Source organism: Oncorhynchus clarkii, chromosome 28 (genome assembly GCF_045791955.1).
Source record: "Oncorhynchus clarkii lewisi isolate Uvic-CL-2024 chromosome 28, UVic_Ocla_1.0, whole genome shotgun sequence".
Classification (NCBI taxonomy): Eukaryota; Metazoa; Chordata; class Actinopteri; order Salmoniformes; family Salmonidae; genus Oncorhynchus; species Oncorhynchus clarkii.
In genome coordinates, this window is record NC_092174.1 from 9,712,125 (window position 1) to 9,735,565 (window position 23,441).

The 23,441-nt window shown below is 42.8% G+C and overlaps 1 protein-coding gene across 2 annotated transcripts; it reads right to left on the reverse strand.

Annotated features, from left to right (window-relative positions):
- Positions 1-3,606: 3,606 nt before the first annotated feature.
- LOC139387614 (Y+L amino acid transporter 2) lies at positions 3,607-12,840 on the reverse strand. Of its 2 annotated transcripts, none has more exons than XM_071133985.1 (10): positions 12,626-12,840; positions 11,647-12,171; positions 10,311-10,436; positions 9,425-9,569; positions 8,565-8,688; positions 7,151-7,254; positions 6,667-6,763; positions 6,302-6,451; positions 5,929-6,112; positions 3,607-4,346 (listed from the first exon to the last, which is right to left on the reverse strand). In XM_071133985.1, exons 2-10 carry the CDS (start codon positions 12,152-12,154, stop codon positions 4,252-4,254), a joined length of 1,533 nt encoding a protein of 510 aa, XP_070990086.1. In that variant the 5' UTR covers positions 12,155-12,171; positions 12,626-12,840; the 3' UTR covers positions 3,607-4,251. The 2 variants fall into 2 exon arrangements, with proteins under 2 accessions (XP_070990086.1, XP_070990088.1); XM_071133987.1 differs by having other exon boundaries at positions 12,615-12,840.
- Positions 12,841-23,441: the final 10,601 nt, after the last annotated feature.

Here is a 23,441-nt window from a genome sequence, read left to right on the forward strand (position 1 = left end):
GGTAGAGATAGAGATATTGGTGTGCAAAAGAGCAGAAAAATAAATAAATAAAAACAGTATGGGGATGAGGTAGGTGAAAATGGGTGGGCTATTTACCAATAGACTATGTACAGCTGCAGCGATCGGTTAGCTGCTCAGATAGCAGATGTTTGAAGTTGGTGAGGGAGATAAAAGTCTCCAACTTCAGCGATTTTTGCAATTCGTTCCAATCACAGGCAGCAGAGAACTGGAACGAAAGGCGGCCAAATGAGGTGTTGGCTTTAGGGATGATCAGTGAGATACACCTGCTGGAGCGCGTGCTACGGATGGGTGTTGCCATCGTAACCAGTGAACTGAGATAAGGCGGAGCTTTACCTAGCATGGACTTGTAGATGACCTGGAGCCAGTGGGTCTGGCGACGAATATGTAGCGAGGGCCAGCCGACTAGAGCATACAAGTCGCAGTGGTGGGTGGTATAAGGTGCTTTAGTGACAAAACGGATGGCACTGTGATAAACTGCATCCAGTTTGCTGAGTAGAGTGTTGGAAGCAATTTTGTAGATGACATCGCCGAAGTCGAGGATCGGTAGGATAGTCAGTTTTACTAGGGTAAGTTTGGCGGCGTGAGTGAAGGAGGCTTTGTTGCGGAATAGGAAGCCGACTCTTGATTTGATTTTCGATTGGAGATGTTTGATATGGGTCTGGAAGGAGAGTTTAGAGTCTAGCCAGACACCTAGGTACTTATAGATGTCCACATATTCAAGGTCGGAACCATCCAGGGTGGTGATGCTGGTCAGGCGTGCGGGTGCAGGCAGCGAACGGTTGAAAAGCATGCATTTGGTTTTACTAGCGTTTAAGAGCAGTTGGAGGCCACGGAAGGAGTGCTGTATGGCATTGAAGCTCGTTTGGAGGTTAGATAGCACAGTGTCCAAGGACGGGCCGGAAGTATATAGAATGGTGTCGTCTGCGTAGAGGTGGATCAGGGAATCGCCCGCAGCATGAGAAACATCATTGATATATACAGAGAAAAGAGTCGGCCCGAGAATTGAACCCTGTGGCACCCCCATAGAGACTGCCAGAGGACCGGACAGCATGCCCTCCGATTTGACACACTGAACTCTGTCTGCAAAGTAATTGGTGAACCAGGCAAGGCAGTCATCCGAAAAACCGAGGCTACTGAGTCTGCCGATAAGAATACGGTGATTGACAGAGTCGAAAGCCTTGGCAAGGTCTATGAAGACGGCTGCACAGTACTGTCTTTTATCGATGGCGGTTATGATATCGTTTAGTACCTTGAGCGTGGCTGAGGTACACCCGTGACCGGCTCGGAAACCAGATTGCACAGCGGAGAAGGTACGGTGGGATTCAAGATGGTCAGTGATCTGTTTGTTGACTTGGCTTTCGAAGACCTTAGATAGGCAGGGCGGGATGGATATTGGTCTGTAACAGTTTGGGTCCAGGGTGTCGCCCCCTTTGAAGAGGGGGATGACTGCGGCAGCTTTCCAATCCTTGGGGATCTCAGACGATATGAAAGAGAGGTTGAACAGGCTGGTAATAGGGGTTGCGACAATGGCGGCGGATAGTTTCAGGAATAGAGGGTCCAGATTGTCAAGCCCAGCTGATTTGTACGGGTCCAGGTTTTGCAGCTCTTTCAGAACATCTGCTATCTGGATTTGGGTAAAGGAGAACCTGGAGAGGCTTGGGCGAGTAGCTGCGGGGGGGGGGGGGGGGAGCTGTTGGACGAGGTTGGAGTAGCCAGGCGGAAGGCATGGCCAGCCGTTGAGAAATGCTTGTTGAAGTTTTCGATAATCATGGATTTATCGGTGGTGACCGTGTTACCTAGCCTCAGTGCAGTGGGCAGCTGGGAGGAGGTGCTCTTGTTCTCCATGGACTTCACAGTGTCCCAGAACTTTTTGGAGTTGGAGCTACAGGATGCAAACTTCTGCCTGAAGAAGTTGGCTTTAGCTTTCCTGACTGACTGTGTGTATTGGTTCCTGACTTCCCTGAACAGTTGCATATCGCGGGGACTGTTCGATGTTAGTGCAGTCCGCCACAGGATGTTTTTGTGCTGGTCGAGGGCAGTCAGGTCTGGAGTGAACCAGGGGCTATATCTGTTCTTAGTTCTGCATTTTTTGAACGGAGCATGCTTATCTAAAATGGTGAGGAAGTTACTTTTAAAGAAAGACCAGGCATCCTCAACTGACGGGATGAGGTCAATGTCCTTCCAGGATACCCGGGCCAGGTCGATTAGAAAGGCCTGCTCACAGAAGTGTTTTAGGGAGCGTTTGACAGTGATGAGGGGTGGTCGTTTGACTGCGGCTCCATAGCGGATACAGGCAATGAGGCAGTGATCGCTGAGATCCTGGTTGAAGACAGCGGAGGTGTATTTGGAGGGCCAGTTGGTCAGGATGACGTCAATGAGGGTGCCCTTGTTTACAGAGTTAGGGTTGTACCTGGTGGGTTCCTTGATGATTTGAGTGAGATTGAGGGCATCTAGCTTAGATTGTAGGACTGCCGGGGTGTTAAGCATATCCCAGTTTAGGTCACCTAACAGAACAAACTCTGAAGCTAGATGGGGGGCGATCAATTCACAAATGGTGTCCAGGGCACAGCTGGGAGCTGAGGGGGGTCGGTAGCAGGCGGCAACAGTGAGAGACTTATTTCTGGAGAGAGTAATTTTCAAAATTAGTAGTTCGAACTGTTTGGGTATGGACCTGGAAAGTATGACATTACTTTGCAGGCTATCTCTGCAGTAGACTGCAACTCCTCCTCCTTTGGCAGTTCTATCTTGACGGAAGATGTTATAGTTGGGTATGGAAATCTCAGAATTTTTGGTGGCCTTCCTGAGCCAGGATTCAGACACGGCAAGGACATCAGGGTTAGCAGAGTGTGCTAGAGCAGTGAGTAAGACAAACTTAGGGAGGAGGCTTCTGATGTTGACATGCATGAAACCAAGGCTTTTTCGATCACAGAAGTCAACAAATGAGGGTGCCTGGGGACATGCAGGGCCTGGGTTTAAGTCTCTAGCTTCATGAAAACATAAAATATAACACGATTCAGGCCACTATAAAAGTGATATACAGTGCTATTGACTCTGAGTAATTCAGAGCTTTAAAGGCCTAGTGTTATCAAAAACGTGATTTCCTGTGTTTTATATGTCTGCACTATGAAGTTGGAATAATACTGCGAAATAGTGAAAATTATGATAATGCCATTTTAGTGTAAAAAGCTGTTTTTAAAAGACTGCCTGAAATTTCAACCTGATTTGGTGGGATGGCGTATTGGTCTGCCCGGTGACATCACCAGGTGGTAAATTGGTTAATAGACCAATAAGAAAGAGTTTCAAACCTCTGTCAATAAAGGCTAGTTTTCAGTTTTCCCCTCCCCACTCAGACCACTCACAGATAGTCCTAGCAAAATTCTTGCTTGAGAAATTACTCTTTGCTAAGAAGCTATTTTGTTTATTTTTGTCAATTTTAATTGAAAAACAGTCACATTAAGGTATTTAATTGTTACCCAGAAATGATTTGATATCGAGATAAAAATGGGTTGCATTGGAGCCCAAGCCTAGCTAAATAAAATGGTAGGCCACAACAGTTTTAGGAACTAGCACATTGAAATATAATCATTGAGCAATTAAAAACCAAACACTTTAATAATCAAATCCCTGTTTGAGAGCTCATATTGTAATTAATACATGCGTTATGTGATTAGTTCTACTGTATGTAATTTACAGCATACTGATTGGTCCATTCGGCCATGTTTTGTAAGTCATAACATTGTCAGACCACCACTTAGTGACTCGACACAAGAAGACACAAGCCAAAGACTGTTGACTGTCAGAACTGTAGGACATGTACTGTAAGTGCTATCCCAAAAAATAACTAGGTAAACCTCTTGGAGGAACATTAAGGTATAAACACTTGAAGAAGAACACAGGTAAGCACATGACATTATATTACCATGAGCATATTACACAATGAGCAGTCATACTCTTATAGGAAAATATAATATGTTCGCCAAAAAACAAAAACAAATCCCACAGTTATCAGTTCCTTTCGCACATGATCAAGTACCAGCTCCTCTTTTGTCCTCAAGACTTGGAACGCCTTTGAGAACGCAATGTGGTAGTTGGGCAAGCATCGAGCCCTCACCAGCCAACCCTTCAGTGCAGCCTTTGTCCACGCACGGCTCAGACAGGTTTCGTGTTCCAGGCATGTGCATCATGCGTGGCATGGGCCGGGGGGGGGGGGGGGGGGGGCACCAGGCCTCCTCACTGAGCTTTGCTGTCTTCTCGCTTCTCTGGTTCCACATCAAGTTCAGTCAGACAGCAGTACAACACGATCTGGGTGTATTTGGTGACCCAGGCTGGCAAGGAGAGGGGAGAGAGATGAAGAGAAATGTAAACAAGTGGTCAGGCAGAGTTTATGTTGGAAAAGCCTAAATACATTTTGATGTGTGGTTTCTTTCATGTGATACACCAGACTACTAAGTCACATCAGGGCTTGATAAGCTCAGGGACAGAGTGTGACATTGTGGACTGACAAAACATTTCCCTGAACCACATTTAATGATATACTCCTAGTCCCCAGATCCACAGCCAAAAACAAACCACTGAGTCTAAAAACAGTCTAATCAAATTACACTCAGAGGACTTGTTGTTCACGGGTCAACATGGATAGGATGCACAACAAACAATTTGCAACAGACAGAGCTGTGGTTGCTACAGTGATGATAACTCCATTTGGAGTTTTCAGAAGGTTATTTATCCTTCCCTTCACCATCAATAGTAAATACACTGAGTGTACAAAACATTAAGGACACCTACTCTTTCCATGACATAGACTGATCAGGTGAATCCATGATGATCACTTGATGTCACCTGTTAAATCCACTTCAATCGGTGTAGATGAAGGGGAGGATTTCTAAGCTTGAGACAATTGAGACATGTATGTATGACATGACTGTGTATGTGTGCCATTCAGAGAGGGTGAATAGGCAAGACAAAATATTTAAGTGCCTTTGAACGGGGTACGGTAGTAGGTGCCAGATGCTGCAGGGTTTTTCACGCTCAACAGTTTCCCGTGTGTATCAAGAATGGTCCAACACCCAAAGGACATCCAGCCAACTTGACACAACTGTTGGAAGCATTGGAGTCAACATTGGCCAGCATCCCTGTGGAACGCTTCCGACACCTTGTAGAGTCCCATGCCCCGAGGTATTGAGGCTGTTCTGAGAGGAAAAGGGGGTGTAACTCAATATTAGGAAGGTGTTAGGTGTTCCTGTACACTCACTATGTCTATCTCTTGCCTACAGTGGCACTCTTTATTAATCAGCCACCCAATAAACTCAGGCGTTCCTACAGATTTCCAACTTAGCACCCTTTACTAACATGCTTCAAAAAGATACATCTTTAGATTTTTCGGTCACACTTTCAACTTTTCATTCTTACACGTGAATCCGCAAACACGTGAAAAATGTGTGGACACGCCAGTCTGCTACACACACGTTGAAATCATATTAGTTCAGACATGAAATGGCAGAATTAGAATTCAAAATCACAAAACTTACAGTTACTTTCTAGCTACAATGCATATGAATCTCTTACAGTAATTGTCTGCTAAAATGGGTGACGGTTTGACCAACTGCTGGACTAAAAAGCACTTAAAAAACCCATTTCCATTTAGCATGCTTTCAAGTCCTGAAGTAGTCTTAAAATGGCTCTGGGAAACCAGCCCCGTGTCTGTGTGTCTACAGCTCTGATCCTTACCATTTAGCATGCTTTCAAGTCCTGAAGTAGTCTTAAAATGGCTCTGGGAAACCAGCCCTGTGTCTGTGTGTCTACAGCTCTGATCCTTACCATTTAGCATGCTTTCAAGTCCTGAAGTAGTCTTAAAATGGCTCTGGGAAACCAGCCCTGTGTCTGTGTGTCTACAGCTCTGATCCTTACCATTTAGTCTGCATATAAACTTGGGCCTCCTGTCCTCAGGCAGGTATATGGCCACGTAGTAAACAGGCACTCCAGACAGGGCGATGCCGATCCCTATGAGGGAGTTAATGGTATCGCCGTACAGAGGGACGATGACCAGGAACAGACTGCACAGGCAGTAAACGAAAGGAAAGAACAGGGAGAGCTGTGGAGAGGAGCCAGTGGTTAGCCAAGGTACAGCGGATCGAGCTATGGTGATGATGCACAACTATGCAGATGCAAGTTTACTCATCCATTGGCATCCCTCTCTCTCGTCTGTATGTGTGTGAGAGAGTGAGACAAGCCAATCAATCACACAAGACTCAAATTCAGACACCAATCTTTCTAACATTACCTTAACAGGTCTGTGTCTGTCTGGCTGAGTGAAGCGCAGGTAGATGAGGCCGGCCACAGACAGGCCCACGTAGAGCCAGTAGCTGAAGCTGAAGTAGTTGATGAGCTGGAACACGTCCTCCACGCACAGAAAGATCAAGCCCATCAACCCCTGGAAGAACACACAACCCAGGGATGAGTGACATTCCACTGTGGGTCTGATCTGAATGCACCATAGACAAGTGTTTCTCGAAAGATGGAATCACAGATTCCTTTTGGGGTTGCTTTAGGAGGGCCATGGCCCGCACTTGTGACCTGAGAGATATACTATACAGTAAGATATCAAAAAGAGAGCATTATGCTCTATGGAGATGTGATGTCACTCACGTTGAATATGAGGGCGGGGACAGGTGTGTAGCGCTCCGCCTGGATCATACTCAGACTGTTTGGAAGGTGTCCCTCTCTCGCCCCCACGAAAAACAACCTGGACAGGGCATTCAGCGGCCACAATGGAATGTATCAGCGCTTCGGACGTAAAACTAGATTTTTATAGCTGAGGTGGTCTAACCCACAGGTTGATTGTAGGACATTCAAATATCTCAGATAACGTCCATTGCCAGTCATTGAAGGGATAAAGCGCTGGCTTTCAATGACCACTAACTAGTTCAATATGTTTTCACTAGCATGCTACATGCTCCAATTCTGCTAGCTGGGTGATTGTTGACATTGGTTGCTGAATAACCATCTAACAAACTTAAAAAACATTTTGATGAAACAACAACACCTTAGATGCATATAAAAAAAGTTTAAAAAGCTAAAGCTTCAAAAAAGTGAACTATCTCTTTAAACTTCAGAAAAATGTGGTCAGTACCTGGAGGCAGCGATGATGGAGGCGTTGAGTCCTCCATAGCAGGACATGGCCACGGAAATGGGAATGATCCATTTGAACGGTCCCAGGACCGCATTTCCAAAAGTCTGTGGGATTAGACGAAATGGGTTCAGTAAAATACACTGAACAAAAATAAACACAACATGTAAAATGTTGCTTCCATGTTTCATGAGCTGAAATAAAAGTTCCCAGGAATGTCCATATGCACAAAAAGCTTATTTCTCTCAAATTTTGTACATCCCTGTTATGAAGCATTTCTCATTTGCCAAGATCCATCTCACAGGTGTGGCACATCAATAAACCGATTTAAACAGTATAATCATTACAAAGGTGCACCTTGTGCTGGGGACAATAAAAGGTCACTCTAAAATGTGCGGTTTTGTCACACAACACAATGCCTTGGAGCGTGCAATTGGTATGGTGACTGCAGGAATGTCCACCAGAGCTGTTGCCAGAAAATGTAATGTTAATTTCTCTACCATAAGCCGCATCCAACCAATGTTCCCTCTAAGCTTGGTCTTAAAGGGGCAGTGTTGTATTTTGAGACAGGCTTGAATAATATAAGTAGCCAATAAGCAGAGGGTAGCATAATTTGTCTGATTCTCTGTAATAATGGTATGGGAATAATAAAATGCATTATTTTGTAAAGCCTACTTGACCACTGTCTGAAACTAACTTAAAGCGGGTACAACCTTAGTGTTCACAGTAAACGCACGCTGGAAGTTGCACAGAATTTTCACAACGTTCAAGTTTGCACCCAGCAGACCTCTCGCTTTAGAGAATTCAGCAGTACGTCCAACCGGCCTCACAAACGCAGACCACGTGTATGGCGTCGTGTGGGCGAGCACTTTTCTGATGTCAACGTTGTGAACAGAGTGCTCCATGGTGGCGGTAGGGTTATGCTATGGGCAGGCATAAGCTACGGACAACGAACACAATGGCTTTTAATCAATGGCAATTTGAATGCACAGAGATACCGTGATGAAAATGTTTTTTTTAAAGGTATTTGTGACCAACAGATGCATATCTGTATTCCCTGTCACGTGAAATCAATAGATTCGGGCCTAATGAATTTATTTCAATTGACTGATATTTTGGAAAATCTTGCATGTTGCATTTATATTTTTGTTCAGTATATTATCAAAGGTATATCATTATTATATTTAAAATACACCGTAGAATTCAGTGCTATCACTTATGTTGCACGCAACAACGTGTCTTCTAGTAAAATAACTACATTTCCTGAAATGATTCAAATGGTCGTCTCGGTTTATCTGATATATTGTACTATAGTATAGTAGTACTCTCTAACAACATGGACACAGAGACGGGTCACATGATCTTAACAGCCCCATATTTGGCCCTATTTTTAGCATGTGGGTCAGGAGGTTCTCACCACGGCGACAGCGTCACTGGCTAGTAGAGAGGACATGTCCAGAGCCACGTAATAGGCCACATTGGTCAGCAGGTAGATGATGGTCACAATGGGCATGGAGATGGCAATGGCCAGAGGCAGGTTCCTATAACAATAAAGAAGTCAGAGGTCAATAGGTCAGCGAAACAAATCCATCATTTTTATTTAGTGGGTGAGGCCATTTTCAATACTTCTTATACACAAGTATTTATTTGAAGTGTTTGGGAAAAACTGGTGATTGTTTGTTACCAAAAGAAGCTGTCATCAATAAAAAAAATATCCATCATCATTATACTCTTGTACAATAGACCCAAGTATAAATAAACCCAATGCTCTTTAACATTTGTCTCTATTCAAGACCTTGTCCTTTCTTCACCGCCAAATTAGGCCTTGAGCATGGCTCCCATTATACTCCGGGTGCGTAATCATCGTATCCACCATCCAAATATACAGTCCAATCATGAATAGTGATGTTGCCTTTGCTCTAAGGGCAGAAAGTGTTGGGTGAAGGGGACATGGCTGATTGGGGATGACAGTACTGACGCAGCTTCTCTGAATATGGGCTGAACTCAAATTAAACCAGGCACGAGTACAGTCATACACAGTACAGTCTGAAATATGTTTGAGTTTATAATGGGCAAAGGCTATGAGAGTGGAAGAGAGGAGATGTATACTTTGTTGGGTGTATAACGCCTGCTAACAAGTCCACCACTCTCTGGGCTAAGATAGATCCGATCAACTAAAAAAATATGAATAAAAATCATGCATGTATAATGCCTTGTAAGACTTGCCATGACCCCGTATAGCCCCGTTATAAAAGAATGTGGAAACAGGGAGATTACCTCTCTGGGTTCTGGATCTCCTCTGTGACAAAGTTGAGTGTGTCCCAGCCAGAGTAGGAGAACAAAGCAGAGTAGAGGGCCAGAGCTATAGACCCAGGCTCTGTGGAGGAGCCCTCAAACGGATTCTGAAAGTTCTGGGTTTCTCCTACAGGCAGGAGGGAGAAATAGGGAGACGGGGCAGAGAGAAAGAGAAATGTAGCATTAATCACTTCTATTGCATATCTTTAGATTTCCGATATACAATATGCCCAGTGATTCCTTATATACAATATCTTCTAAATGCCTCATGAGCGTAGTTCAAAAATATAAAGCATCTTTCACTCCATTGTTTGTAAATACTATAATTGTAAACAAACACTGAATAGCGTCAAACTCATACTTTTGATATCATGGATATTCAGTCCTTGTAACCATAGCTTTGTCTATGAATTTGAGTGTGGTTACATTTATTCAGCCTCATCCCTCAGTTTTTACCAAAACTGAGGCTGGGTGTATGCTTTGCTAATGTTTGTACTGCAGATTTCCCCTTTTTAAAGGGATGTTAATCATCTCATTGTCAAATTCTCTTGGGTATCTTTTCGGAGAATGTAGCAATGCAAGTGAAAAGGGATTGTTTCCGTTAGCAATGCATTCAAAAGCATGGGGAAAGGGCTCTCCCTTCCACCAAAAGGGGTGTCCTCCCTCACGTTCCCCATTCTTTAAAATGGCTGCTAACAGAAGCAGCCATTCTGCTAGCAGTGCTACATTCTCCGAAAATGTTAGCCAGGTTATAGTGGACATTGCTAGCTAACAATTTTTTAAAAACGGCATGGAGTAAGTCTACAATCAGCAAAGAATAAAAGTGAATCTCCCGCCCATATCCCCTCCACATCACAATCTCTCCTACCTTTGGCTATCTTCATGAGACCTATAATGATGATGAGGATGAGTGACATGAGCTTGGCGTAGGTGAACAGATCCTGGACCATGGTTCCCCACTTAACATAGGCACAGTTTACAAAGATAAGCATGCCTGGCGGAGAGAGGGCGAGAGGGGGGGTTGGGGGGGGAGAGAGAGAGATGATATTCTGTAGGAAACGGATGCAAAGTAGGAGAAAGAAAAGGACAAAGCAGAAGAAAAGTAGAACATTGTTGTTTTTTTTGTAATATCAGTGTGCTCCTGAGTTACCCCTTCCAAATCCCAAAATAGTTGATCTCTGTCACTGAACAATCTGTACTGTTTGTGTAACTGAAGCAGAGGGAAAAGCAAGCACCTCACATCCCTTCACTGCCATGAAACTGATGGAACAGAGATGGTACACTACTGGCAGATGAAAAATAATGGCATGTTTTAATGGAATGTGTGTCTCTCTCTCTCTCTCACTCCATAATGATGAGTCAAACGTGTGTGTGTGTGTGTGTGTGTGTGTGTGTGTGCTTGCGAGGAGAAACCAAACGTCCGTCAAACCAATCTAGGGCCCAGAGTTTTCCTAATTATGTGTCCTGACGAGGAGATAACCATTTAAGTGGGGCCTGTTTTACACAGACAAGCACTGTAGTTACACGGGTTAATGAACCGCAGACCCAGATCGTAGCGGATTCATGCTGGCTGTCAAGCCTCTCTTGCACTAGTGGCAGATGTCTCTGGGCTGAGGGAAACTCTAGTCTGGACAGTGTGGCTGAATCACGCCATTGCTGCTCTCTAACCTAAATACCAGCTCAGTGCCAATTTCAGATGGCCAAGAGGAGCTGCACGAAGCAAAGTGGGTTCAGGGCTATTTTAATGCTCTGACTGGGCATCGAGTCGAGGATGTGTTTGCGTGACTAAAGAGAGTGGTTTATCTGAACATGGCCTCATTCTAGTAAAGGCACCTACAGTACCATTACACACACACACAAAAAATACTTTCCAAAACACCATTCCAAAAAAAATCAAGTAAAGTCAATTCTATTCTTCACAATCACATGTTTAGACAGACATGAATAGACACACCTCTACCAGAAGCCTCTCAAAGAACAAGTCTGGAAATGTTTTGAGTCTTTACCTAAAATAGTCATTGTTACTAGACCCTAGTTATCCCCAATAGAAATTGATAAAACCCAAAGAGACGGTTTCTGGGACACGGACAAATAGCTTTTTAGTCCAGGACTAGGTTAAATCATTGTCCGGGAAACTGGTCCATAAAGTCTTCCATTTGTAACTTAATGTTAGTGGTAAAAACAAACAGAGGCAGGTCCCTTACAGATGCAGGCGGCAGCAATGAGGCGGATGGCGTCGTAGGGGGGCTGGCAGGTGGGGTACCACGCCTCCACTAAATAGTTGGCGAAGGTCAGTGAGATGACCGCCTGGCTGGCCGGCTCAATGAGCAGGATGGACGTCCACAGCCTGATAAAAGCTAGGAAACCGCCAAACGACTCCAGGATGTAGGCGTAACTAGCGCCCGATTTGGTGATCGTGGTTCCCAGCTCTGCATAGCACAGTGCTCCGAAAACGGAAAAGATGCCGCCGAGAGCCCAGATGACTAGCGATAGCCCGTAGGAGCCGCTGTGCATGAGGACGCCTTTAGGCGAGACAAAGATTCCAGAGCCAATCATGTTGCCCACGATGAGGCAGATGCCATTGGGGAGGGAAATCTCGCGCTTCATTTGCATCTTTTCTTCGCCGCCGTTCGGTGTCTTTAGGTCGTCGCTGGCCTCGGCCTGCGAGCCGGGGCACAGCGATCGCGACATGGCAGCCAGCTTCTCTCTCATTCTGCCTTAATGTGGAGCTGAGGAAAACAGGAGGTTAAAGGTCAAGTTAATCAAATGTATTACGATTCAAATATTAGACAGTGCCCACCCTCAGTTAATTCCAAAACCCATTACATTAAAAAAAAAAAAATGCCAATCTTTCACTTTAGTTTTGTTTGATTTTGGGGTGAAGTATTTCTTTAAATTTGGATTGGCCTAAGGGGCTGCCTGATACTAAAACCAAAACAATTATCCTGCCATGTCCTCTAAAGGAGAGCCAGAGCACCTGCTCTCTTAGATCTTCAGCAGGGTCAAATATACATTCTATGCCATTGTAATTGTACAAATGGACACAATGTTCTGGTCACAAGTAAGTCTCCTCTACCATGGTCGTCTACACAAAGAGTCCAAGTCACGGGTAGAAAACAAATCGATAAACCCAATAATCTAGTGATAAAACATAGTAAAAAAATATATATACATTTACTGCACCTGTTGTCTTCAAGAGAACAAGGGTCACAACAGAGAATCAGGGATTTTCCTCTTCTAAGGCTGAATGCTCAAACGGCGACCAGTCATGTCCCCACCATGAGTTTCCTGACTCAAATATAACTGGAGGAGCTCACACAGTTGAGAGGTAGCAACAGGACAGTCAGTGTTGCAATCCCAGTGCAACGGCTGTTTTCCCAGCGATGACGCCCTCTCTCTCCTGCTATTTCGGGAGAATGTCGGTACTCCGAAAGAGAGCCCACCCCCCACTCTTCTTGGCCTGAGGGAGTCCAGATAAACGCCGGATGCAGTTCACTGGGCCGAGTAAAACCAAACCAAAAAATGTTTACGTGGATATTATTGTGGAGTCGAGTCCCATCATTGATCCCACTCAAGTGTCCTTGAATTACTTTGTAGCTGCACATTCCTGTACTGTAAAGACTAGGCCGAGACTTGAATGATGAAATATATCACAGTTTGGCCCCCGACCATTTAGTTTTCGACAACGTGGCAGTCACAAACAAACATGGCCTCTTATACAAGGGAAACATTATACATTGACTGTACACAGGAAGTCATGATACCATGTCTGAACAGTAGTGTGGTGGGGGTAATGAAGAAAAGAGGCCTACAGTACAACAATAGCCTGATTTATGGAAGGTCTTATAAGGTGATATACAAGAAAATAGAATATCAAGTGTGACTGACTACATAGGGCAGCGTTTCCCCGGGACCCCAAGTGGTGCACGTTTTGGTTTTTGCCCTAACACTACACAGCTGATTCAAATGATCAAAGCTTGATGATTACTTGATTATATGTATCAGTTCTGTAGTGCTTAGGGCTAAAACCTAAACAGGCACCTCTTGGGGTCCCGAGGAACGAGTTTGGGAAACTGTGACATAGGGAGTATTGTGATGACCCTCCTCCCACTCTGTCTGCCGTATTCTTTCTCTTTGCTCTTGTTTTCCTTATTAGGATGTCGGCGGGCGGAGCTGGGAGGGTCGTCAGCGACATGGGACACACCTGGGCCCGGGTGTGTCCTGGGATAAATACACAGCTTCCCCAGTCATTGAGGAGACTCTCCATGCAGACGGTCAGATTTTGGTTGTGGCATTTTTGTGGCTGTTTTGTTTGTTTGTTTGCTTTGGCACCTTTCAACACCCCTCATTATCACATGTATGCACGCAATCACACTCACTTACACTACTGATGACTGACTACACACACCATTGTTAATTGTATTTACGTTACTTCTGTTAATAAATATATTTTTGGTATTCCTTATCGCCACGTTGTCTGTCTCCCTTTTTGTTACGGACTTCGAGCAAGTTCGTGACACTATTGAAACCAGAGCATTGCTATCTCTCTTATCACAAGATGTCTTCCAGTATAGAAGGAATCATGCATGGTAGGGAATATGGATTCATAATATGGCAATCAGTGAAAATCAATCAAAGAAGAAAAAATAGGAAAGAAATCTACACTTTACACCCCCCCCCCCCCTCCCCTTGCGGGACGGTTGAGCTAACCTAGGCTAATGTGATTAGCATGAGGCTGTAAGTAACAAACAAAAAAATCCCAGGACATGGACATAGACATATCTGATAAGGGCAGAAAGCTTAAATTCTTGTTAATCTAACTGCACTGTCAAATGTACAGTAGCTACTACAGTGAAAGAAAAGCATGCTATTGTGAGGAGAGTGCACAGTTATGAACTTGAAAATGTATCAAACCAATTTGACACATTTGGGCAGACTTGATACAACATTTTGAACAGAAATGCAATGGTTCATTGGATCAATCTAAAACTTTGCACGTACACTGATGCCATCTAGTGGCAAATCTAAATTGCACCTAACCTGGAATAATACATTGTAGCTTTTCTATTGCATTTTAAACATCATGATTTTTCTTTTTTTATTCACTTTTTTTTGTAGTATTATCTCTGACATTAATTTCACATTTCCACAAACTTCAAAGTGTTTCCTTTCAAATGGTATCAAGAATATGCATATCCTTGCTTCAGGTCCTGAGCTACAGGCAGTTAGATTTGGGTGTCATTTAGGTGGGGGGAAAAAAGAGAAAAAAAAGAGGGTCAGATCCTTAAGAGGTTTTAATGACAAAGCGCACTGGTATCTAAAACGTCAAAGCATACAGTGTGGTGAAAGTATTTGTCCCCTTTTATCATTTTCTCAACTTTTGCAAATTTTGGATCTTCAACCAAAACCTAATATTAGATAAAGGGAACTGGAGTGAACAAATAACACAATTACATACTTAATTCATTTATTTCATGAACAAAGTGATGCAACACCCACTGCACCTGTGTGAAAAATGAATTGCCCCCTTACACTCAACTTGTTGTGCCACCTTTAGCTGCAATGACTCCAACTCTGTTTTAGTGTTTAGAAATACAGTAGACGCACTCTGTGTATCTAGTCCCCCCGACCCCATTTTAAAGGCTAATAAGTATTTGTACAAATTCACATATAGTGTATTAAATGTAGTCAAAAGTTTTATTTGGTCCCATATTCCTAGGAACTTGTTGGGTGCATTTGTTTTGGTTGTGTTGCGGATTAGAAATGAATAGTAAGTAATGTATTGGATAATCATGAATGATGAGTGAATAATGATGAGTGAGAAAGATAGAGGAACATTGAATGCAAAAATGCTAACATCCCATGTTATTGGTAATGGTGAGAGGTTAGCATTTGGGGGGGGGGCTATGGTCTTTGTTCCTCTGTAACTTTCTCACTCAGCATTATTGACGATTCATGTTTATCCATATGAAAGTTGCTACACAGGATTTCTTTGAATTTTTGCATTGTAATTTTAGAACATTTCCATAATATACTGGATCTGGCGCTAATAGTGGAATTATAGTGTTTCACAGTACAGGTTTCATACACATTTAGACCGATGGAATTTTGGGACTTTTCCATGACTTCTAACAATATTTCCATGACCAACCATTAGCGGTGCCTCTATGTACGTTTAACGAAGTAAGTGTAATGTGGTATTGACACTGGGAGGCTGCTCTCTGATCCCATGGACCATCTCCTGTGGTTGTGCAAGGCACTTAACCCCACGCAAAGTAGAACACCTGTTAGGCAACTCTATAAAACACCTGTGGCCAACCCTTCATCTGGAGAGCTAATGGGTGTGAAGGCTTTTGATCAAGCCCGGCTCAAACACATCTGAGTGATTTTTATCAAGGTCCAGTTGAGCAGCTCATTTCTAAAATGTGGTTTGTTAAAGGGGGACTGGGGAAAAAAAGCCTGCACACCCATTAGCTCTGCTGGAGGATGGTTGGCCACCCTTGATGTACAACATTACAACCAAATACATTTCATGACTTTTGAAATAATGTACTAATTGAATACACCGAGTGTACAAAACATTAAGGACACTTGCTCACCTGCTCCATGGCAAAGAATGACCAGGTGAATCCTGGTGAAAGCTATGATCCCTTGTTGATGTCACTTGTTAAATCCACTTCAATCGGGTGGATGAAGGGGAGGAGGCAAGTTGAAGAAGGGTGTTTGAGCCTTGAGATATGGATTGTGTATGTGTGCCATTCAGAGGGTGAATGGGCAAGACAAAATATTTAAGTGCCATTGCACGGGGTACAGTAGTAGGTGTGAGGCACACTTGTTTGTCCATGTTCAACAGTTTCCCATGTGTATCAAGAATGGTGAACCACCGGACATCCAGCCAACTTGACACAACTGTGGGAAGCATTGGTGTCAACATGGGCCAGCATCCATATGGAACGCTTTCAATAAGTTAAGTCCATGCCTCAACGAATTGAGGCTGTTCTGAGGGCAAAAGGGGTGCAAACTCAATATTAATGTCTGTACATTCAGTGTATATCAAATGGCTCTGGTTGGCTACAAATATTTTTTATTCAGCTGAAGCAAGCTCACACATTTTTTTTTAGTTTAGTCATGTTTATCTTAGCTACTTTAGAAGTGTTTGCAGGCTGACTGAACCGAATCCAAACTAATACAAACTCGAAGTGAATCGTTCGTTTAGTAAAAACAAGAATGAATCAACTTCGTATGTATCGTTTAAATGAATCAACTTTGTATGGTCTTATTCGCGAGTGTCGGTAAGTTTTTGGGGACATGACGAAAACATCAATATGTCTTAATAATAGCTAAACGGATAACTAGAGGATATAATATATTGTAACGACCCTGGGTTTATAACCGCGGAAATCGACTCTGCCGCACGAGCAATACTTTTCCAAAAATGTTGGGATTTGATTATTTCCCCAAACTTTTCCAGGCCTGAAAAACACCAATTTAAAATTCCATGACTTTTCCAGGATTTTCATGACATTATTACCACAGATAGAACAATGAGACAGATATTTTACTGGATGTATAAATGTGAAGCATCCGGTTGCTGTTTCCACGAAGCCCACTGGCGGGCAGTAGGGGGAGATGGAACGTCATGGATTTTGGCCGACAGTCTGCAAATATTCTCATCAATTAAACATTGGATCTCAGTATAATTTTCTGTTCCGAAAACTAAAATATAGTATGAAAAGAACGGACTAAGTTTAGTAGACTTTACTCTTTGCAAAAGTTTTTTTAATTGTTTAATTGTGCTGTTTAGGAGTGCAAAGGCGAATTGAGTTATTGAACACACGCGCACTTCATAGAGTAGGCAGGAATATGGAGTATTCCTAAAAGGAATATGCAGATGTACCTAGAACGCACCAATAGGATATCGCTAGGGTTTGTTCTGTCGGCCAGTGTTGTTGATGGGCTGTGATATTCGCCTACTGATTTCTCCTACCAAAGCGGCATATGTTAAACTAGAGAAAGCTCTTCTGACTTTGTGGCTGTGGTATCTAGTGGAAATCGCTCTTTAATTTCCTGGTTGCTACCACCACCTTCAAACAGCGGTTTTGGTCCACCAGATTTAAATAGTTTTTACAGCTATGTATTGGTTTTATTGAAAAGATATCTACAGAAATGTAGATGGTACAATGACTCGCTACATTATTCAGTGCTTGTTTTCTTACACAAACTGAAATTGAGCGAACAGTGTCAATTTTTAGCAACCAGGAATTCATCTATTTCCACTAGATAACGCAGCCACAAACTCAGACCAGATTTCCCAGATGCCGCTGAGACAGACAGGATAAATCAATAGGCGAATATCAAAGCCAATCACAACACTGGCAGGTAGGTAATACTGTAAAACACTATCATTCCACTGTTAACGCCAGATATATTATGGTCATTTTATGAAATGACAATGCAAATGTGTTTTATGTAGAAGTGTTCAGAAAATGTTATATTCTTACTTACAATTAAAGTGACACCAAAATGACAATACATTATTTATAATTCAGTTCCCATTGGGCAAAACATAAACCCGAAACACAGCCAAAACAAACTGCAAATATATCCAACAAGTTTGTTTAGCCACAAGCTTAATGTAGTCATTGTGTGCTAGGAATACAGGACCAAATGCTAAACTTTTGACAACTTGAATATACTAATTTGTCCAAATACTTACAGAAAAAAAATGCTTATAGAAACTTCAAATGGGGCGGGCTAGGTGCTTTCATTTCTAAACGGTAAAACAGATATGTATGAAAATACCCTCAAATAAAAGGTGACATTCTGTACTGAAACATTTTATCTCAAATCCAAAATGTGTATAGAGCCTAATTATTTTTTTTTATGTGTCTATACTGTCCAAATAAATATGTAGTGGAGTGTACATACATATTATGTATGCAGGATCTTTGATAGATTGTTGATTGTAGATGTGAAAAAAAGTACATAAATAGACATGGAGAAAACCAGGCTGTCCAGGAATATACCAATGTTGATGGCTGCTTGAAGGCATTCCATGTAAAACAATGATTTCTTCAGACACTTTTCTAACATAACAGACAAATAATGGTTTTGAACAATGCAAGAGTTAGACTAAAAATAAATAGAATCGTGGAATAAAAAATGTGAAACACATATCCAATGAGAGTTGTAGATATACAACATTTTGCCCCACAATATAGTAAGGCGAATTAAATCGAATTACAATCTAATTTGATCAAATCTGGAGTTTTGTGCAAATATCACAAAACTCACAGTATCAATGACATGGCAGTAAAAGTCCAGAGGATTGTGGAAGAGATTCTCTCCTGGCTGGCGTTGGCTCGCCAGTTGCCGCCCTACACCACAGACCATTGGCACAGCACATGTTCCAATTCAACAAACGCTGAAAACAAACTTACAAAGAGCACCCTTATCATGGGGCCAAACAATGTGTCTTGTTAAATCTACAACAGCACAAATGCAAAATAGGTAAGAACACTTAGATTAACCACACCCATGTGCTCCTCGATTCCGGAGGGTCACAAATGTCGGGCACGGACCGAGGTCTTTATACTTAGCCACAGTGCCTTCAGCACCCATTTAAGGAAGTCCAGTGATGATAAGGCCTCTAGAAACAACACATCTCTGCATTAGTTCCCTATATAGAGTCAATGCATGAACACATCACTGGCAGAGAGAAACAGAAACTAAGGAAGAAAGAGAGGCGGGTGAGTGAGAGAACCACGGGAAATTAATAGTTCTATCAGGAAATTGATTAACTTAAACTACAGTGTGTTTCGGCACATAGTCACTTCTGGGTATGTGTTAGCAGAGGTTGAAGCAGTCATGACACAGGGACCCTGCTGAGGCCTCTACAGGCGAGAGTGTGCATTGTAGACAGCTAACGCTGGTTGACTTGCACGAACAAGACGAACTGGCACAAACAGACAGAAAACACAGGTATAAATACCCAGGGGATAAGTGGGGAATATGGGCAACACCTGGAGGGGGGTGGAGATAAGCACAGGTGAAACAGATCAGACAAAAAGCCTATTTGTCTCAAATTGTTGTTTACATCCCTGTTAGTGAGCATTTCTCCTATGCCAAGATAATCCATCCACCTGACAGGTGTGGCATATCAAGAAGATGTGCAGTTGTCTCACACAGCACAACGCCACAGCTGTCTCAAGTTGAGGGAGCGCGCAATTGCTATGGTGACTGCAGAAATGTCCACCAGAGATATTGCCAGAGATTTGAATGTTAACATAAGCCTCCTCCAATGTTGTTTTCGAGAATTTGGCAGTACGTCCAACCGGCCTCACAACCGTAGACGATGTGTAACCACGCCAGCCCAGGACATCCTCATCCAGCTTCTTTACCTGCAGGATCGTCTGAGACCAGCCACCCGGACAACTGAAGAACTTCTGCACAAATTGTCAAAAACCGTCTCAGGGAAGCTCATCTGCATGCTCGTTATTCTCACCAGGGTCTTAACCTGACTGCAGTTCGGCGTCCTAACCAACTTTAGTGGGCAAATGCTCGCCTTCGATGTCCACTGGCACACTGGAGAAGTGTGCTCTTAATGGATGAATCCCAATTTCAAATGTACTGGGCAGATGGCGTGTATGGCATCAGGTTGGTGAGCGGTTTGCTGATGTCAATGTCGTGAACAGAGTGCCCCATGTTGGCAGTGGGGTTATGGTATGGGCAGGCATAAGCTACAGTCAACAAACACAATTGCATTTTATCGATGGCAATTTGAATGCACAGAAATACCGTGACGAGAGCCTCAGGCCCATTGTCGTGCCATTCATCTGTCGTGCCATTCATCTGCCGCCATCACCTCGTTTCAGCATGATAATGCACGGCCCTATGTCACACGATTCCTGTAAGCTGAAAATGTCCCAGTTCTTGCATGGCCTGCATACTCACCAGACATGTCACCCGTTTAGCATGTTTGGAATGCTCTGGATCGATGTGTATGATAGCGTGTTCCAGTTCCAGACAACATTCCAAAGGCCACAATCATTAGCCTGATCAACTCTATGAAAAGGAGATGTGTCGCGCTGCATGAGGCAAATGGAGGTCACACCAGATACTGATGTGTTTTCTGATCCACGCCCCTACTTATCTGTGACCAACGGATGCTTATCTGTATTCCCAGTCATGTGAAATCCATAGATTAGGGCCCAATGAATTTAATTGACTGATTTCCTTAAATGAACTGTAACTGAATAAAATCTTTGAAATTGTTGCATTTATATTTTTGTTCAGTGTAGTTGGCCCCTTTGACGACAGCCCCAAGGCTATAAATGACTGCCTACCTAGAGCAGATAGTTACATTAGACTGTGACTTTACAGTGTAATCACTGTTACGGTATATACAGTATATATTCCATTAGTATAAAAGCTACAGTATGCTTCAATTCCCAGTCATGTGTGCCAGGAAGCTCCCTTGCTACTTGAGACCTGTCTTGTGCAGACAACCGAGGATGGATCACTGAATATGAAACATGAAATCCATGCAATTCATGAAGTTTCCTACAAAACAATTTCCTTTGGCCCATTTTAGGCAAACATAAACACGCCACATTCCCTTCAGTATGGGTCAGTTACCTCTTCCTCTGTGACCTGTTCCTAGTGTAACAATTCCCCATCCCCTGGCTTAAAGCACTGGAAGGAGGGCAGCCATGATTGATCCCTGAACAAGGGGCAGCCCCACTGAGCTATATATGAACTGGTGACGGCGTCCAAGATGGTCAACCGTTGTTTTCAATGTAATCTTCACACATCCGCGTACACTGTTTCATGGGTTGTTGCCATCGTTCTAGAGAGCCGATTACACCTGCACTCAGTGCTCACTGGAGCAGCGCAAGCAGCGACGACGTCATCCAGAAACATGACAGATAGTGGATTCATATAAAAACATATCTTTGGCTGTGAGTGCAAAAAAAAATGTTTTAGCAGCCTTTAAGACACTTACGTGAATACTTGAATGGATCTTTTGTGTACAAAGGTGATGTATTATTGGCAATTTTCAAATTTGACTTATCTATGAGGCCGTCTATAGACGGGTTGGTTGTTTAGCAACAAAACCAATGCGGGCACAACTATGGGGTAAAACAGACGTGGTTGGCTTAGATTGTTGACAACATGTAAGCTGTATTTCGTCTCCATTGTTTATTGAAAACATAAATACATTTGAGCACTTGTCTCAAATACATTGTTACAGTTGTTGGTTAGCTAGCTAGCTAACTGTATCCATATTAGCATTGACATAAAATAAGTCAAAACAAGACATGGTATCAAGAACAATATGAAACTAGCTGAAATGAGTCATTTACGATTCCCCACATGGCAGTTTCTTGTCATTGTTAGTAGCTATCTGGAGTTCTGCTCCATTGCAGCGTGTGCATCATTTTTGTGATGTTGTCAGCTAACCCATCTATGGGAATTGTGTTTTTGGGCTCAACTTCAGCTAAACTGCAATAATCCTAGGCCTGTAGGCGCAGTGGAAAGCAGCTTCCAGACAGGAACCCTGGGCCTTGGGCAGGCCTGACTGACTCCCCTTTAGCTTCAGACACACAATCAGAGGCTGAATGTTTTTGTTGAAGTGCAGGATAACCAACCCCAGCTAAGGGTTAGTTCCTGTTGTAGGAAATGTTACTAAACTCAGCAAAAAAAAGAAATGTCCTCTCACTGTCAACTGCGTTTATTTTCAGCAAACTTAACATGTGTAAATAATTGTATGAACATAAGATTCAACAACTGAGACATAAACTGAACAAATTCCACAGACACGTGACTAACAGAAATGGAATAATGTGTCCCTGAACAAAGGGGGGGTGTCAAAATCAAAAGTAACAGTCAGTATCTGGTGTGGCCAATTACAATGGCAAAGTCACAATAATGGCTTCAGATCAAAGTCTACATTGAGACCTGATTATTGTGACTTTGCCATTGTAATTGTTTGTAAGCTTGTGTAGTCTAAAATTAATTTATGATCGTATGCTATCCATTTGTTTTTTGTATGCTGTTCTTTGTATGCCATTTTAATATTTGAGAATTAACCAATGGATATTAGGCCACTCTTGGCCATGATTACAGACACCCATGTGTCTTTTGACACAATATAAACGAGTCATCTCGCAGTGTTTGATTATACCCTGTCGGATATTACATTTTTTTGCATCTGAGCTCCTAGAGTGTACGGCTCTTCTTTATTTTCAAGTTTTCTAATCCGCTAGCCAGCGCCTCGCCTTAATAGGTGTGCATTTCTTTTTCTTCTCGATGGGGATGTACATATCATATAAATGATAAGGCCTCAACAGCTTTGGCCCATCCTATGTCGACTAAAGCTCCTATGAACAGAAAGTGCACAGTCTACAAGAGAAATAAAAACATGGCTCGGAAAGGCAGTGGTAAAGAAATACCCAAAATACAATGATATTAGTGCAATTTTTTGGGGGACAAACAAAAGGGAATGGGGGTTGATCCAGTTGAGACCAAGCCACAGTAACCTCAACACGGCAGAACTCCAGTCGAGTATCTTATCGGACCTGGAGAGCTACAGATGAGTCTAAACTGTCCACTGAAAATAAGAGTAAAGCCAGAGCCATACTGTAGATGAGTATGATGTTACAGTCTGTCTGGATATATTTCTCTGGATAAAACAGTGCCGAGGGGAGAGAACAGAAGGATGCATAGAAGCAGAACTCAAGACTCCAGGGCCTGTACCCCAATCACTCAGAACAAAGGGAATGTTTTGAGAGAACAAAATGATTTACCGGACAAATGACATAAAATCCATAATATAATTTTATTAATTATAATTATATAATTATTCAAAGCCTGGATTAAATACTAACGGGTTTTGATTGTCAATCCCAGCCCATCCTCTGCTTTTTAGAGAACGGGAATGTTTCTGAAGATGATGTGATTTTGTTTTTCAAAAGGTAGTTTTACCTTCAAGTCCTTT